This window comes from Aythya ferina (assembly GCF_964211825.1).
Source record: "Aythya ferina genome assembly, chromosome: 6".
NCBI lineage: Eukaryota > Metazoa > Chordata > Aves > Anseriformes > Anatidae > Aythya > Aythya ferina.
The window spans coordinates 24,430,187-24,446,739 of NC_140303.1; the positions used below are offsets into that span (position 1 = coordinate 24,430,187).

General features: G+C 36.3%; 1 protein-coding gene across 12 annotated transcripts in view; it reads right to left on the bottom strand.

The window, feature by feature from the left end:
• Positions 1 to 16,553, bottom strand: part of SLC4A10 (solute carrier family 4 member 10) — a 181,171-nt gene that overhangs the window by 9,063 nt on the left and 155,555 nt on the right. For all 12 annotated transcript variants that reach the window (XR_014694506.1, XM_084524194.1, XM_084524193.1 and 9 more), the window contains 8 exons: positions 14,393 to 14,498; positions 11,244 to 11,405; positions 10,875 to 10,988; positions 10,324 to 10,485; positions 7,305 to 7,556; positions 5,988 to 6,056; positions 3,502 to 3,675; positions 2,727 to 2,849 (listed from right to left, as the gene is read on the bottom strand). Coding sequence is in view for 11 of the 12 variants with exons in the window: in XM_084524194.1 (XP_084380320.1) it covers positions 2,727 to 2,849; positions 3,502 to 3,675; positions 5,988 to 6,056; positions 7,305 to 7,556; positions 10,324 to 10,485; positions 10,875 to 10,988; positions 11,244 to 11,405; positions 14,393 to 14,498 (1,162 nt within the window). In the remaining variant the exon portion in view is untranslated. The remainder of the gene's footprint in view (positions 1 to 2,726; positions 2,850 to 3,501; positions 3,676 to 5,987; positions 6,057 to 7,304; positions 7,557 to 10,323; positions 10,486 to 10,874; positions 10,989 to 11,243; positions 11,406 to 14,392; positions 14,499 to 16,553) is intronic.

Below are 16,553 nucleotides of genomic sequence, written 5' to 3' on the forward strand. Positions count from 1 at the left end.
GTAAATTGCTACATGGGTAGCAAGGCAGCTCCCAGGAAGTTAAATGTGCCATCACATGGATGTAACCATCAAATCCTGCCCTAAACTGTCGCACTGTGCATGTGAGCATGGCAGATGCCAGAGACCTATTCTTCTTCACCTTTATTAGATGGCTTGGTAACAGTTTACCCTCACGTTTGCTGGAAAGCGTGGCAGTGACTCTCCCAAAAAGAGAGGCTTGCCATTTTCTGGAATAGCACTGAACATCCCACATGCCTCACACACACTGGTAAGCTGGCATAACCTGAAAGAGCCAGAATTTTTGTAGTGTCCTCTATGTTTCACTATTACAGCTATGTTTAAAAATTCTTTTTTTTTTTTTTTTTTTTTTTCTCCAAATAGGAAAAGTCTCTTTTTGTTCATTCCTGTCTCAGATAGCCATAATTGATTTAAAACAAAGTGGCTAATAAAGGAAGATTTATGACAAGAAGGCACATACAATATCCACTGTAAATGTACAAGGCCTCAGAAAAACATGGCCTAAAAATATAAAAACAACTTAAGTGATGAAATTAGGATCCAATCAAATAAGTTTCAGATCTTGTCAACTATATTTCTGAATATTCTTGTGGGTAGAATACTTCTATTTTTAAAAGCCGTGTGATAGCAACTCTCCGATTAATTCCTTAGGCTACATGTCAGAAGTTTTATTACTAGTTAATTTTGTCATTTCCAGGCTTCACAGCTTCATAAGTTTTTGACAGTTGAACAGTTTTAATAATAGCTCCAAATATTTAGAAATGCCAAAATATGTAAAAATAGCCTCTCAAAATAGACAGTGAATGAAATAAAGTAACACCAGTAGATTTTCCCAGTTTTGTTTTCTGATGCAATCCTATCAAGCACGGGAAGGAAAGTGACATATAACCAAAACATAAGGATAATAAATAATTCTTTCCAATAACCAGACCCACAAGAACTGAGCTACCTTGGTTTCTTTTGGTTACTGTAAATTGTTATGACAGCTGAATACTGTGATGAAACAACACTGGTTTGCTTCAGTTCAAGGGGGAAGAAAACAAACCATGTATTTGAACTTCAACCTAGTAGTTTTACAGACACATATTAAATAGTAAATAATAATCATGATACTTATCACCTAGGTAGAAACTTTTTCCAAAAATGTACTCTATTAGTATGGTGCATATGTCAAAAAAAGTAAAGTTATAGTTCTCCAAGCTACAGCTGAGGCAGTGAGTTGTCAAGGGTCACAAAAGAATGCAAAAGGGAGAGAAAACTAGTTTTCATGGTTATATGTTCAACTTATTAGCTCATGTCCTATTTCTGCATATAGACATACCAGGGGGAATCCTTACCCATATCATTTCACTGGTCTCAGATACCTCATGGCACCTCTGAGGATAAATTGCTGATTTACCCCATTCACATTGTCTCGTTCTTGCGGTACCCTTGTACTACCAAAATCTTATGCCTCACTGGTCACAGGTCTTTGCAGAGGTCTTCATGGGAACCTTAGAGGTTTGTCTGCCTGACTGTTCCCAGAGCACTCCTGCTTGAAAAGCCCACAGCCTGCCAGTACTACATGGCACAGTCTGCACCTTCACCTCCCACTGCAGCAACTACCATTCAACTGTGGTAGAGCAGGACACACAACTGACATTTCATAACCTGGCACTGACATATTCTTCTTACTGCTCCTGCAGTTAGTGCTTCTCTGTCAAGACGTCCTTTATTCATTTGGACCCATGACTTAGGGACATGGTACTAATATCCTGTAACATTGACCAGGTAGCTATAAATACCAGTGACACAGGAGAAAGACCTCAGTCCCCTACATATAAAGTTACTTTACCACAGTTTTGTGAGATACTCAAATAAGTTATTCATGAAGCACAGGCTACAGAGAAATACTATCAGATGCAAAACTGATTAGGAAACTACGTTCATAAAGTAGTTATCAGCATTTCGCTATCAGACTACAGGAATGTTCCAAGTGGAAATGCCTAAGGATTTGTCCTCTGTTCATGTACATTCCTTGAAAGGAGATAAGGAGTCCAGATCTGAAAGAGTCACGGCCCTGGGTGGTTGTGCCACAGGCTGTAACTAAAATATTTGGTTAACAGGAGTTAGCAATGTCCTTTTTTCATTAGAAAGTGAAAGTAAATTGTTTCTGCAGTAGCAGAAGAGAAATTCTGGTCCAGGGTGTAACAGATTGATACTGCTACAGGGTTATGAGCAGGGAGGGCAGAGGTGGATGGCATGCAACCTGTGTATGGCTCAGAAATAGTTGGGACATGTCTTGACACTTAAATGCAGCAGTGCTCTCCTCAACATTTACAGCAGGGGTGAGACCAGTCCCAGCGAAGCATCAAAGTACCCGCAAGTACCCGAGGGCTTTCCTACAGACAAGTTCATCGCTCCACCATCAGCTGAGTGGGTCTCAGGAGGAATCCCCAACAGTGATGTTGATATGATGTTATCTACATTATAGCAGCATGGGATTCTACATCTTAGCCTATTAGATTTGAAACCTTAAAATGACATATAAAATATGAAAATATTGCAGTGTGGACACTGTTAGCAAGTCTACTTTTTGCATTGAATATACTTTAATTACAGAACTTTATCTAATTGTCTGAAGGAAATATTGATATTGTGTTTCAAAACAACAACAAAGCCCCACCCCAAGACACAACAAAATCCATGGATTTTAAACCATGACCCACCTCTTTCTCAGCATCTTCTAGTTTCTTTTTCTTGCTCTCAGGCATCAAATCATCTAACCAACTGAGCTCCCGTTTAGTAAAAAAGAAATCCATGAGTTTTCGGACAAATACCAAAGCTAGGACCTGTAAAGACATTTACTCAAAGAATTAGGAAATTAAACAAGTAAAACTGATATTTACACTTGTAGAGAAACACTTTCAAAAGCGACCACAATTTACAGCTGTAATTTTATCCTTTTATCCTGGAATTTTAGTTTGGACATGTCAACACCTGTACTTCCTTTGTTCAGACAGAGCATGACTTAACAACGACTGAGGTTCAGTAGATAAATTTTATTTTCAATAAGTGAAATAATCAGGGCAAGATTAGTTAAGCAGCAGACAATATTTTTCTTTTTCCCAGCAAGACACGGAACTATAAGTAAAGTTCCTCTATGCAATAAACAATCTTCCTTAGTGAGTGAATTTTCTTTCAGTAAAACAACTACGCACTACACCTTAAACAAAAACATCAAATTGATTTTTAAAAAAATCTGAATGATTTTCTCTATGAAATATACAGTAGGGCTATCCACAGATATAAACTAAGTGCAAACTAGATTCAAACTAGAGTTTATACATAGAACTTTTGCTTATAAAGTGTGAATTATCCTCACACACTGAAGAGAAGCAATATTGTAATTACCCTCCACAATTATTTTTTTTTTAATTCAATAATAATTACCCACAAGTGAGAAGTAAATGGAATTCTAGTGGAAATAAAAATATTTCATACCATCATGGGAAAGACAATGGCAGCTCTTGAAACCTTTATAATCCACAGGAGTACAAGACAACTCAGCTGAATTACAGTGAAGAGATGGACTTTTCTAAGAGGAACATGCCTCAGATAAATAAAATCTGGCTGATGCTTTGCAGGCATCCAGAATAACTTTATCCTGTCAAAAAGCTGTAAGAGAATTTTTTTTAAAGTGTGCATCGAAATAAGCATCAAAATACACAGTTATTCATACACTACCTATAGATACCACGAATACCTAAGAATCAGGCAAAAACTGCACAAGTTCAGGTGCACAGGGACTACTTCAGTTACAACTGTAAGCCATGAATCTGTGCTAGTCCAACAGTGGTAAAAGACTCAACTTCTCTATGGTTGAGCCAAAGTTATCTGAGTAAGAATGAGAATCATATTATTTAGGTAAAATTTAATTACTTGGTTAGTCATACTTCTCAGGTTCCTTTCACTTTTATTATGCATTTGTCTCCTTAGATTGTAGACGTGCTGAGGTACCAGTGTCCACTAAATTACATTCTGTATAGCCACCCTACAAGAATAATCCTGCTCATTACTCTGCAATACATTACACAGAAAGAAAACAGTTACTTTAAAAACTTACTGATAGGATTTCAGGTCAGGAACTCTTAAAGTTATAGAAGTTATAGAATTCAAAGTAGATATGAATCTACTGTGAATCAAAATGAATGGAAGCCTGCTGATCCCATTAGGTATATGCACCATTACGCTGCCTTTCTTACACACTCAAAAATTTGTTTTCCAAGAATTGAGCTCTGCTCAATTCTTAAGCAGACAAAATGTTGATCATTGAGGGATCTTTTCAGTCTTAATCTCCTGTAGATGCAACTCCATTTTTTTTCACTAAACACTTTATCCCAAACTGCTCTCTGTTGCATACTGCACTCTTTCTTCACAAAAATCAAAGAAAAAAAAAAAAGATAAGCCAGAAAGTCAGCTACAATACCATTAGGAATATATAAGAGAGGTTCTTGTTTTTCCAACTTGTTTGTCTCCATGCTGACCCAAAACTTCATGTCAGCTAGCATAGCTCAGTGATGATGGTGATGCACCATCTCTCCCTGGGGGAATGAGCCATGCTGTATTCACACAATCTTTAAGAATTTTAAGTTTCAGGAATTTTTACTGTGCATGTAAAACTGCATTTTTAAAGGGTTATAATTTGGCCAGATTTGAGCAGATTTCTTTTTCACAGGAACAGCAAAAGGCACATCCTCCCACAAAAGCCATCTTTTCAAATCTCAATTCCTTGTCCCAACCTGGGGGAGGAAGAAAATGAGGGGGAATGCACTTTTCCAAGTAGAGATAGCCAGATTTTAGCATATCTTAAATATATTTCTCAATAGAGTACTTGCCCATAGTTCTGAGATACAGCTGAACCACATTAAGTTTATCTATAAACCTCAGTGAAAGCCAAACTACACTTTTTAGAATTTCAACCCAAATAAGACCTAGGCAAAGTTATAAAAGAAGAGTCTCTGAATAGACAATACTAATCAAAAAGCAAGATATGTTGTCAGTTTTGTCTATGAATAATAGGTTAAAAAGGTAATTTTAAACTCACAATTGAAAATTTAAATAAAGAAAAAAATCGGGCATTTTCTTTATTCTTTTTATTCAACAACCTCTTGCACAGTACAACTTGTGCTTTTGCCATGTGATCTTTCTCAATGGTCTTTGAATGTGTATCAACAGCTCAACTTTCAGTAACAAACAAAGGCACACTTGAAATTTCAAGTGTGTTTGTGTCAGATGGGCTAAAGGATTTAATACTGTGCCATTTAATACTGCTGTAGGCCAGCAGAAATAGTTCATACAATATCGTTACCTGACTGCAGAAGTGCCTGTCTCATGCCAGAGGCTCATACTCAAGGCCACCACAGGTATGTTGCCCTTTCTCTAGGCCTGCCCTACATACCTGAGACCAGAAATTAAGTAGCACAGGTCTTGCTGTGGTTCCACCTCCCTACCTGGGGCATTTACATGCACAGGAAATATCTTCAGAATCTCACCTATATCAGTTTTATGGCAGTTAGCCAAAAGCCTCATATAGACAAGTTCAAGATCAAGTGCGCCGCTACAAAGCACTAAGTTGGAAGCTAAAAAGGAAGTAGGCAAGCAAGTGAATGAGTAGGCAGGAGAGACGGAAGAGATCTTGATAGTTCTTACTCAGATTTTAGGCACAACCAAAATTCCCTTGACATACCAAGGGAGAAGAGAAAAATAAGCACCTTAAAAAAGAAAAAATGGAGCACATTACCTAAAGGAAATACTCTATATTTAGAGGGAATTCATTTTCCTTTTTAAGTGAGTCACTTTCAAGAATTTAAGGCTGGCAACGTCCCTTTAAGATTATATACAAAAGAGAATAAAATAATATAATAAAATTAGCTGCACATTTAAATGAAAGCATCATCAGTAACATACTCTACTTATATCCATTTTACCTGAATTCCCTTTAGAGATGAAGCACCCATGTAAAGAAATACTCCATAAAGTACTGGCATAGGAATAAACTGCATAAATAAGCAGAGAAAGGGAAGAGTATATTAAATACCATTTAACAATATTAAATGCTAAACAGTTGAAATTCAAAGTGCCATATGCCTGCATTAATCAGACAAGTTGTAAACTCAGATTCACTCAATTACAAATTAATAATGCTACTCGGATCACAAAGCAAAAGAAGAATCTGTCTTTACAGTTTTATTTTTCTCTCGTGGCCAGTTCTGAGGACAACGTACATTATTCACTATTAAAATTAACAGAACTACAAGAAAAATGTGTTTGGTTCATACTTAATTTTTTTTTTTTACTTAAAAGACTGCTCAGGAGAAAGTATCTGAATAGTAAAACTATAATCCTCAAACAGCTATTCAAGATACACACAAAATGTTTCATGTTGCTGAAGGAAATGTTCTGTGCTATAAGCATTTATAAAAGGTGAATGACTTTCATGGAATGACACTGTAAGAGAACACAGTAAATATTCAAGCTCTAAGTATAAAGTGTGTAGGTTACAGGATATTTCCATAGATAAGTATTTGTTTTAAATACTAAATGCATAAAACATGTTCAGTTTGGTTTCAACAAAGGTAAGTTTTTATGATGTACGTAATAAAACACTACTGGGATTTTCAAGTTTTAAGTGCTTATTGCCTTCACTGTGACAACAGCAAGTCTAAATTCTAATCTTACTGAAGGCAGTGAATGGACTCTTACTGATTTCACTGAGGCCTGACAATTCTTATAAACAGTATTATGCATATAGATGGTATTACATAAGCATATGACTAGACACCCAGTTTCAGGACACTGGTGAGCAGTGCAGAGCGTGCTGGCAGCATAAGAATTTTTGTGTTCATTGCCAAGAATTAACCACAAAAAGTCTCCTGCAACTGTAAAGGTATTTTTAATAATCCAGAATTCACAAAATGTTCTTAAATTATCTAAATACATTTACTTATTTGTGTAACTGAGCAAGACTGGTTCCTGACAATGATACACCATAGGTGAATGGCAGAATTCACTCTGACTTCAGCAAGACTGGATTACATTACAAGGTTTCTGACTTTAAAATGTTAGATTTTCCTAGTGATTTTATTAGATGAAATTAAAATTTCACTCTAGATTATCACTGTGCAAAAATTATTATAGTTAGTAACGTGCCTGGAAAGGGCAGTCTTTAAATAATATAGTAACAGCAGTGAAACGTTCCGTGTACTGCACTATTATTTAGCTTTTCCATATTTCCCCCAAATTACCTTCAGAATACTTGTCAAAAAGACAGATGAGCCCATCAGGATAAAAATCATGAGCCCTGTGACTCTTTGCTCCCGGATTCCAAGAAATTTTGGCTGTTCCCCTGGAGCAGAACACTCTGATTCCAGTTTTAAGCTATTCACGTGGGAAATAGAGAGAACAGTGGCTGCAACAAACCATGGCAGTCCCATAATAGAGCACACTCCAAGCATGACTGCCACCATGAGCAAGTCAAGATGGTATCCACATCCTTTCTGCAAAAAAAAATGCAATGACAGCAAGAAGTTACAAAATGACATCTGAAATAAGAAGATTGGCAGGCATTCCTAATGAACAACTAGAGACAATTACAAATTACGTGATTTGTAGCAGAAAATTGCTACATTGTCTTTTATGTGGTATCTAGGCTGGGTCAGTAGTGGTGGCAAACTGGTTATCTAAGGGGAATTCCTACCGTTCGCTTGGTATGATTAATTTTATTAGACTCACTTCTGTTTTAAGTGTATATATCATAAATCCAAAATAATTTGGTGCCACAATAATGGGCAACAAATAGTTTTTATGCTTGTAGATGCAATAATAGTAAGACAATGGAAAATACTGACATTTTTCTGTTTTAAGTAAATCTCTTCTCTCAATGACAACAAATGCTAGTGTACAGAACATCCAACTGCACTACCAACTTGCCATAGCACTAATCTTAATAGATCATCCATCCACCCCTATAGAGGAGGTAAAACATGAATTTTGATTCTTTCCTATATAAAACTTCTCCAGTTAACATTTACAAAATCAGTTTATGCCCTAAATGGCCAGAAAACTACATCAATACATGTAAAGTCTTTATAGATGGCAAACACCATAGTAATAAGTGTTCCCTAATGTACTTCCATCTAATCTAAGAACAGGCAGGTAGATATTAAGAGAAATTAAGCTATACATTAAACTACAAAATAATCATAATCATCACCAAGTGCTGTTTTGCTGGTTTCCCTATTCAATATTGAGAAGTAATATAATAAGCATTCATATGGGAAGCCAGTATAAAACCCTTGGTTTTGGACCATCTCTGTAGCAGTTAAATACTTTGTCAATTTACCAGCATTATGCTTTGCTTTTGTAGTTGTGGACACAACACACAACATTTTGGTCAGACCTCAGGCACATTTAAAAGCCTACATATTTGAAAACGACCAATGATCTTCATCAAGCTTACTCATATAAATGTTTGCTAGCATAGATAGAAGGAATATTTCTTTTTCTATTTTAGTAAGTATCCAGGAATACTATGTAGCTGCAAGCAACAAATCAAGCTATTTTTCCTTAAAAAAGTCAGGTAGTGAGTTACCTCCTCAATATGGCAACAAATCCAATGTCATGGTCTGATGAAGCAGTGATGTTCATGCAAACAATGAATATGTTGAACCATAATTTTGCCTGTAAACCCATGCAAATGCCTTTTGACATAAAAAAAGTAACTAAACTAAACTTGGAAGGGTTTGTTACAGAGACTGCCAAAAGCTGAAATGTGCACTATTTAGAATTTGCTATGGGAAGTATAAAAAAAGAGGGGAAGAACGAGCTGGAAGCAAACAAGTCATATCTTTCTGAAGACAACTTTAATTTCTAAAATGGGAAGTGTCTGGGTTTATGAAAATGCAAGCCACATCAAAATGAAAATGCCATCTTATTTACTTACTTTATTTGAAAAGGGGAATTCATATAAAATACAGAAAATGAAAAGAACCAACTCTAGCGGCCTTCCCTCACTCCCCAAAAGCACTCGTGAGTCTTATCTCCAAGACACATCTTGACAAGCTCAGAGACGTGTCAAACAAAGATATTAGTTACATGCACAATGCACTCAAAGAAAGAGTTTAATTCTAAATCCTAACAGAGACACCTTTTTTTACCTTCTGACACATTTATGAGGAATGTATCTGCTAATGCATACAGAATCCGAGAGCATTTCCTCACATTCATACATGATCTGAGGAACCTGACATATGGGAAGAAAAGGAAGCATAGCAACAGGTGATGCTACACCAGACCCCAGCAAAACTAAAACGCAGCAAGACAAGGGGGCAGCCAGGAGGACCATCTGACTCCCAGATGCCAGTGCTGAAAAAACACATTCCAAAGCTTGGCAGCAAATTCCTGCATCTGTCAAGTTAACCACATGCAATGCTATGGATTGACATGAAGAGCCAGGCTGACAAAGAGGGCAAAAAAAGAACATATCAAATGTCACAATCATCCAAGAAGAGGCAGTGCAGAGTGAAGGTTGCAAATGCATTTGCTAAAGCAACTTGGGTTTGGATTGCTGCTTATTAAAAGTATGTCAAAAAAAAAGCCTAAGCTCGCTGCATATACATGTACAGAAACCTGCTGCTAGATTTTGCCCAACAGTTTTTCAGAGGGGTGATGTCCCTTTTTCTCTCTCCATCTGTAGGCAACTAAAGTGTTAGAGAACAGAGCAGGAAGTTGTCCTATGTTGTTTTAAGAACCCATTGTGCCTCTAAAGTTCAGTCTTATTCTCCTCCATTCTTTAAGAGGGAGGACATATGAAAAAATAGATGGGTAGAAGTGCAGAGAAAGATGAAGAGAGGAAAAAAAATCTTGTAATGCAAAATAACCCCTGATTTTTCAAAGCCCAGTCCAGTAGGCAAACACTGTCTTTTAAAGGGGTAACATAACAGTGATGAAGGAAATGATTAACTTCCTTCTTTTTTTTTTTGGTGAATTGGTATCTTCCAAATAAAGTATAGAGGATAGCATTTTATTGATTCAGAATCTCTGTACCAAATCACAGTAGTAAAGACTTCTGTAAGGCAGCAAATCACTGAACAGAGGTCATAGATACTTCATAGACTAATGGAAAAATGCATAACAATGCTTAATAACAGTGCTACATAGTATAAAATAAATTAGCATCCTCGAGTAGATAAAAATACATAAGTAGATAAAATTACATAACCTGAAGCAGGAAATGACAATAAAATGAACTATTTGACTGAATACCTTTAGTTTGTGTTCTTTTCGATTTATAATGACAGCTGTGATCTGCTGGTCCATAAAGATAAGGATAGTACAAAGCAGGGCTGGAATTACAGCTGCAATGACTGTCCACCAAGGATTAGGCCCCAAAGGAGTAATAAACCATCCACGATCATCTCTTGTGGGCTACAAAAAGAAAGTCATGCATGACTAAGGATATCCAAGGATTATCTACACAAGAACACACACAAAAACATTTCTAGGATACAATTTCCTTTAAAATTAATAAATTATCTCCCTATACAAGATGACAGAAAAAAATGCTAAACTTCCTATAATATCAAAAAGAGAAGCTATATATAATAAAAGCATCTAGGGTACTGCAGACTTGGTTATATTTGGAAAGAGACCCACCCAACTACACAGGCCACTGATCAGAACAGTTTTATAGCATATGGTGAGCACAACAAATTCTTAATAGTATCACTACTCCCTGACTACGAATACATAATAAAACTACTATAGTGCACTATTTTATTAAAATAGTAAGGCAGTGCAACTAATCAACAAATTACCTTAAAAGCATTTGGAACCTGAAGTTTTGGTGATGGAATCCCAATGGCATAGTCAATTAAAACCATGGACAAAATAGTGAGAAAGACAGCAAAATCGCTGACAACAGATCGCACCTATGATTATCAAGAGAAACGACAACTTTAACAAAAGCACTCATGTCATTTAGGATCTATTAGGACTCATTTCTTTTCAGAGTTTCAAGACATTTTTTGCTTACAGCTAAAATCATATTTATTCTGGTACAATTTTTTAACAGAGAACAGACACAGTGTCCATTTTACCAGCAGCAAACTGAATTTGCAGTGCAGATGGCATTCATGCTTACACACGACTAATGACAACTTTTGAATTAAACAAATGGCACACACCTTTGTTGGGAAGTATCGACTAGTTTTGAACTGCTTCAGTGTGGATGACAGAGTTACTGTAGAAAAGAATAAGATGACAGACCAGAAGAGGACATCTGGAACGTAAGGGCCATGATGACCACAGGCTCGTCCAACAAACTCTCCATGAAACTTTTTACATTCCTATCAGGGAGAACAAAGTAGTATTGTTCTGAAAAGTATGCTTATGCTGATACTTTCTTTCCAATTACTTTCCTAAATTGCAAGCAATCTAGATGGTATTAACAGAAATAGTAAAGTCATTTTTAGGTAGTTATTCATTGAAAAAGTAAGACTACAAGTATTTCTATATGGTCTATGTGGAAAAGTCTCGAACGCTCAAAAGAATCACCTTTTTAACAACTATTACATGATAAAGTCATTAAAATATACCATAAAGAAAGTCATTAATTTAAAAGCAGATTTATTTCAAACTGAACACATTTATTTTCTGTTTCAAATACAGGTTTGCTCTTCCTAATTCCTTCCAATAAAGGAAAGTTTGAAAACAACCAAGAGAAAGGCTGCTCCTGAATTCCTGCTTCATTCTCAAGAATTGACTTTTGTTTTAACTTCGCAGGTCAAGCAAGGAAAAAGCTACTTGGAATGTACAGTATTAATCTAAAAGGAGACCAATACATTTAATACCACACGGGGGCGGCACATTCCACAAATTATCTTTTGCTTTAAAATGTGATCAGGTAAAACGTATCAGAACCCAAAATCTGCATTATTTTTTCCAATATAATTTAAGATCAACTGTGCAGTAGAAAACGTGTCTGATTATTCTGCAGTAGCATCCTTAGCTGTTAAAAATCATACTTCTTTGTCTTAACGAGACTTCTTAACAAGCAGTGAAATAGGGTGTAGCTAGAAAAATAGGAGCTACAAGCTCTGGACTTGCAATCCTTTCCTTCTCCTTCCCCAAACCCTCCATGTACATTAAGACAAAAAAACACAGCATCCAGAATCAGAGATTCCATACAGCCATATCCTGACAAATCAGGATCTCTTTGTTTCAAATGAACTGGGTCATTGGCTCATCAAATGCACATCACAATACTGTGGCTTGCCATGTTATGAGAAACTTTGTCTTTGAACAAAGGCTAGCTTGAAAAAAAAAACAAACAAAAACAAAACAAAACAAAACAAAACAAAAAAAACACATTTCTATTCAAAGGCCATGAGACAAAGGAGTGGAAAACTTTTTTCTTTTTTTTTTTTCTTTTTTTTTTTCCCTCTTATAATATCTAGGATAAATGTGATGTACTTTTGACTGATGAAATTGACGTTAGCTGGGAAAAAATATTTCAGGAAATACTTAGCAGGAAATTTTCAGGATTTTGGAACATGAAATCAAAGACTTATCCTGGCCTGAGCTAGACATTGACATTGGCATAACACACATTCCTTGTGTAAGAAGAGGCACCTACGCACCTACCAAAAGGACTTTGTCACCATCAGAATAAAAACTCAGATCATGCTTAGTTTGTCCTAGACAGCAAAAAAATAAATAAATAAAAATAAATAAAAATAATGTTCTTAGTGGGTCTTACTGTGGGCTTTTAAGAAGTGTTTGTCTTTCCTGACCAACCTAAATCTCCAAAAATTTAGAACTCATACATCAGACAAAAGAAACGACAAAAAGAACTGAGCAGCAGAAAAGACAGTGGGGTAAGGCTGACCAAATATTTATAGACAACTAGGTATAACCTTTTATTGCATTTCTATAGCATAGGAGAATTGAAGTATCCTGATGATGCTTGCAAGAAATAAACACATGAAGTATGAAAAAACTTGGATATTTCTTTGACAATTATAGGGATTCACAGGAAAAGTTGGCCAGTTATATTGCTATGCATGTAAACTCAAATTTTGGTAATAAGGTTTTTAGAAGTTTTGAAGGGTTTTATATAATGCAGCTGGTCTTTTACATTTATAGTTAAAACAAAATCTGTTATTTTAAATCTCCTCAGCTGCAAATGTACTCTGAAAAACACTGTCAGAGATCTGAGAAAGTGAGAGGAGGAGTCTGCCCCTGCACAGATGCTCTTTGAGTGTGCTGCAGTTTTGAGAATATTCATTCTGGATTGCTGGAATCCCTCAGGCCAGCAGTTCTCAACTTTCTCTCTGCTGTTGCTACACCAACAGAGTTGAGGAGCAGTCCTTGCTATCAAGACATTAACAGCCATGGAAGAGTGCTCTTGCTTACTCATGATAGAAAGACACCAGTTCTGCATTCCTGCTTTTGAAGGAAAAAATCTGTGGGAGGTGGTCAAGACAGATAGGGCTTTAAGCACTTCATTTGGTTGTGCTTACGATGGGGTTAATTCTAGTTTATTTTTTGAACCTTTAGCTTTATGCCTTTATCACTCAATTCTCTTTTGCTTTGTAATGAAATTATACCTTTGTGAGAAAAACTGTTGGCTAGATCACAATATGCCACTTTAATCAGGTTGCAAAGGTTGCTTCAAAGAAGTAAAATCTAAAATAGTAAATCCTTTAAATGTGGGAAAGTGTACCATTTAGAAACAACTTACCCATGTGAGATAACCCAAACTATGTATTTATCCTGTCCTTCCTCCCAGTAAAATAATTTGCATAACTAAGAAATCCATAAGACTGAAGACCTAGATAAGAGAAATTTGGCCACTGAACAGGAGCTATACAGAATTTCTCCCTTTCCTTTCCTTTATAGCCTGAACAGCTGGAAGAATGTTTTAGGGGAAATAAATGCTTCTAGAGTCTTTCTACACAAGGGAACTTTGGTTTTGCCATCTGGCAGAATTTAGGACAAATCAGTTATCATTTGACATGTTTAGACTTAATCTCAGTCAAACTCTTGTGCTAGCGTGTCAAGGAGTTTCCAAAGCAGGGCACAAAATGCACATACTTGCTTTAATGTGTACTATCAAAGACTGCATAATGATCTACCAAAATGTTTACAAAAAGAGAGAATTCTACAAAGTCTATGTTAACTTTTGTTCAGTTAAGCATATTATATGCTTTATTTGAACAAGTAGGATCAGAAAAAAACATAGTATTTTTCCTATACATATGTTGCTTAAGAATAGAAAAAATGCTTATTTATGCTTATACCTTTATTTACTAAATTCCAATATTTCACTTACTGACACAGTTAGGTTCCCCCATGGCACGTCAGATGCAGATATATTGTAGTCCTGCCAGTACTGCAAGGTTTTATTGCTAGGATGTTCTGGTTCCACACAATTGCATCTGAAAAGACAAAACAGTATCTTTTCTTTAATAATAAAAGATGTGTCTGATACAAATCCAAATTATCAACTTTATGACATATTAAAATTGTGCTCTACTTTGCCATATAATCTTAGTTTAAATGAATTCAGTAAATGCATGCTTTAAAGCCATTTGTAGTTCAGTAACTAGTGCTATTACTAGAGTAAAATTTGCTGTGAGGTGCATATGCATATATAGTACGTAACGTGACATATTTAAACCACTGTCCACAGCATGTTTTTCCATCTATTTTCCTCCTATTCAACTGATACTCCTGAGCAGAGTTTTTAACACTAAGAATGTGCCAGTCCTGTTCCACTAGCTTATACCAGTATTTCCCTACATGGGATTAGACACTATGCACAGTTCCAGGGCTGACACGTTTCTGAAATGCAAACTGTCTGTATTCTGTTTCTTTTTCTTTACCAGAGCACCTTAGCGCGAAAAACGGACAAAGCACCTGGTCAACTGATCTCTGCAAGATCACCAGCACCAAAGGCTCTGGGAACTTTTGTGTCTGTTGTTTTTCCTCTCCCCACAGCTACTTTAAAAGCATACTTTTCCTTCTAAATTGTGTATTCTAACATACATAAAGGTGAAGAGGCAGTGTGGGAGGACAATACTTCAAAAAGGCAATTTAAAACAAAAATTAAGTCTTTAAAGCCTCTGAAGCAACTGTGGGAGGCTTTTTCTTTGACAAAGACTTCAAAATCTGCAGGATACTCTTTAGGTTCCGAGATGTCAAGTGTGCTTTGCAGTTCTCTTCAAATTAATCCTACTTCAAAAATCTATAGTACTACATATCCTGCTCATATTTTAACTTGCTTATGACAGCTGCAAATAAATTCTGTACTCCTTTTTCTAATAAAGGTGTCAGGAGTAATTGGGTACAGAATAAAATCTAACTATACAGTAGAGAGCCATTAAGCACACGTTTGCGTTCCAATTCTAGCAGAGTATCACTTTATTCACTTAGCTAAGCCGTCAATTTTCTCTGTGGACATTTGTCTTTCCACAAAACAAGGATGATGATTCCTACATAAAATTGTGGTATTTTCTGTATATGGTTTTCTGCCATCTACATCATGTGTACAGATTAGTGCTATTGTATTTCCATTACAATACTATACATGTGACAAAACAGCTGCATTTAATATACAGAGCGGGAGAGATGCAGGTTATCTTTGTGCAAGTCCTTGCTTTTATTATAAATGCAGCTATTTATAAGAGAAAGAAAAAAGTCTTACAGCCCATGAACAAAAAGAAAAAAAAAAAAGAAAAGCAATGGCATTCAGAAAAATAGAGGGCCTGAGCCAAAAGTCACTGAAGACTGGATCTTTCAAACAAACAATATGCTTTGGATCAGGCCTCAAGTGCAAAATGAACGCGTGTTCAATGCATGTTTAAAATATTACAAAATAAGTAAATGAAGCACATCAATAACAGTGAGTTAAGGTAGCATAATAAAGTCAATAAATGGGATGTCTATGCTACTGCAAAGGAGTATTTGACGTTCATGCAACAATACAAGTGTGGCTATTTCAGGTTACTATTGTTTCCTGGGAGCACAGGAGCTCCCTGCTCCCTGTGGTCCATCGCTGATCGCAGACTGGGAAGACGCTGGGTGATGGCCCATCGGAATTTGATTACAGTAGGCCAAGGTGACGTGGGCTGTTCAATCACAGTCACTTTATCACTAGAAGGGAAGACTGTGCATGTCACCAACACTATACAGTACAACTACACGTACTGCAAACTGCACAGTTCCATTTAGAAGATAGAAAAGCCACAATTTTCTATTTCCTTAAACTCAGAAACCTGACCGTTGAAGGCATAGTTCAATACAACTCAAGTAATTCACCTTCGGATGAGATCACCACTCCGTTTATTGCTAGATCAATACCACTTTCCTTCTTCACAGCATTCGAGTCTGGCCTGTACCAAGTTTTGTTGGCATTTACTGTTGGCAGATCATCCTTCAGGAAGTGACTTATGCAAACTCTGCCCATACAGACAAAAAACTTTACCCTGCAC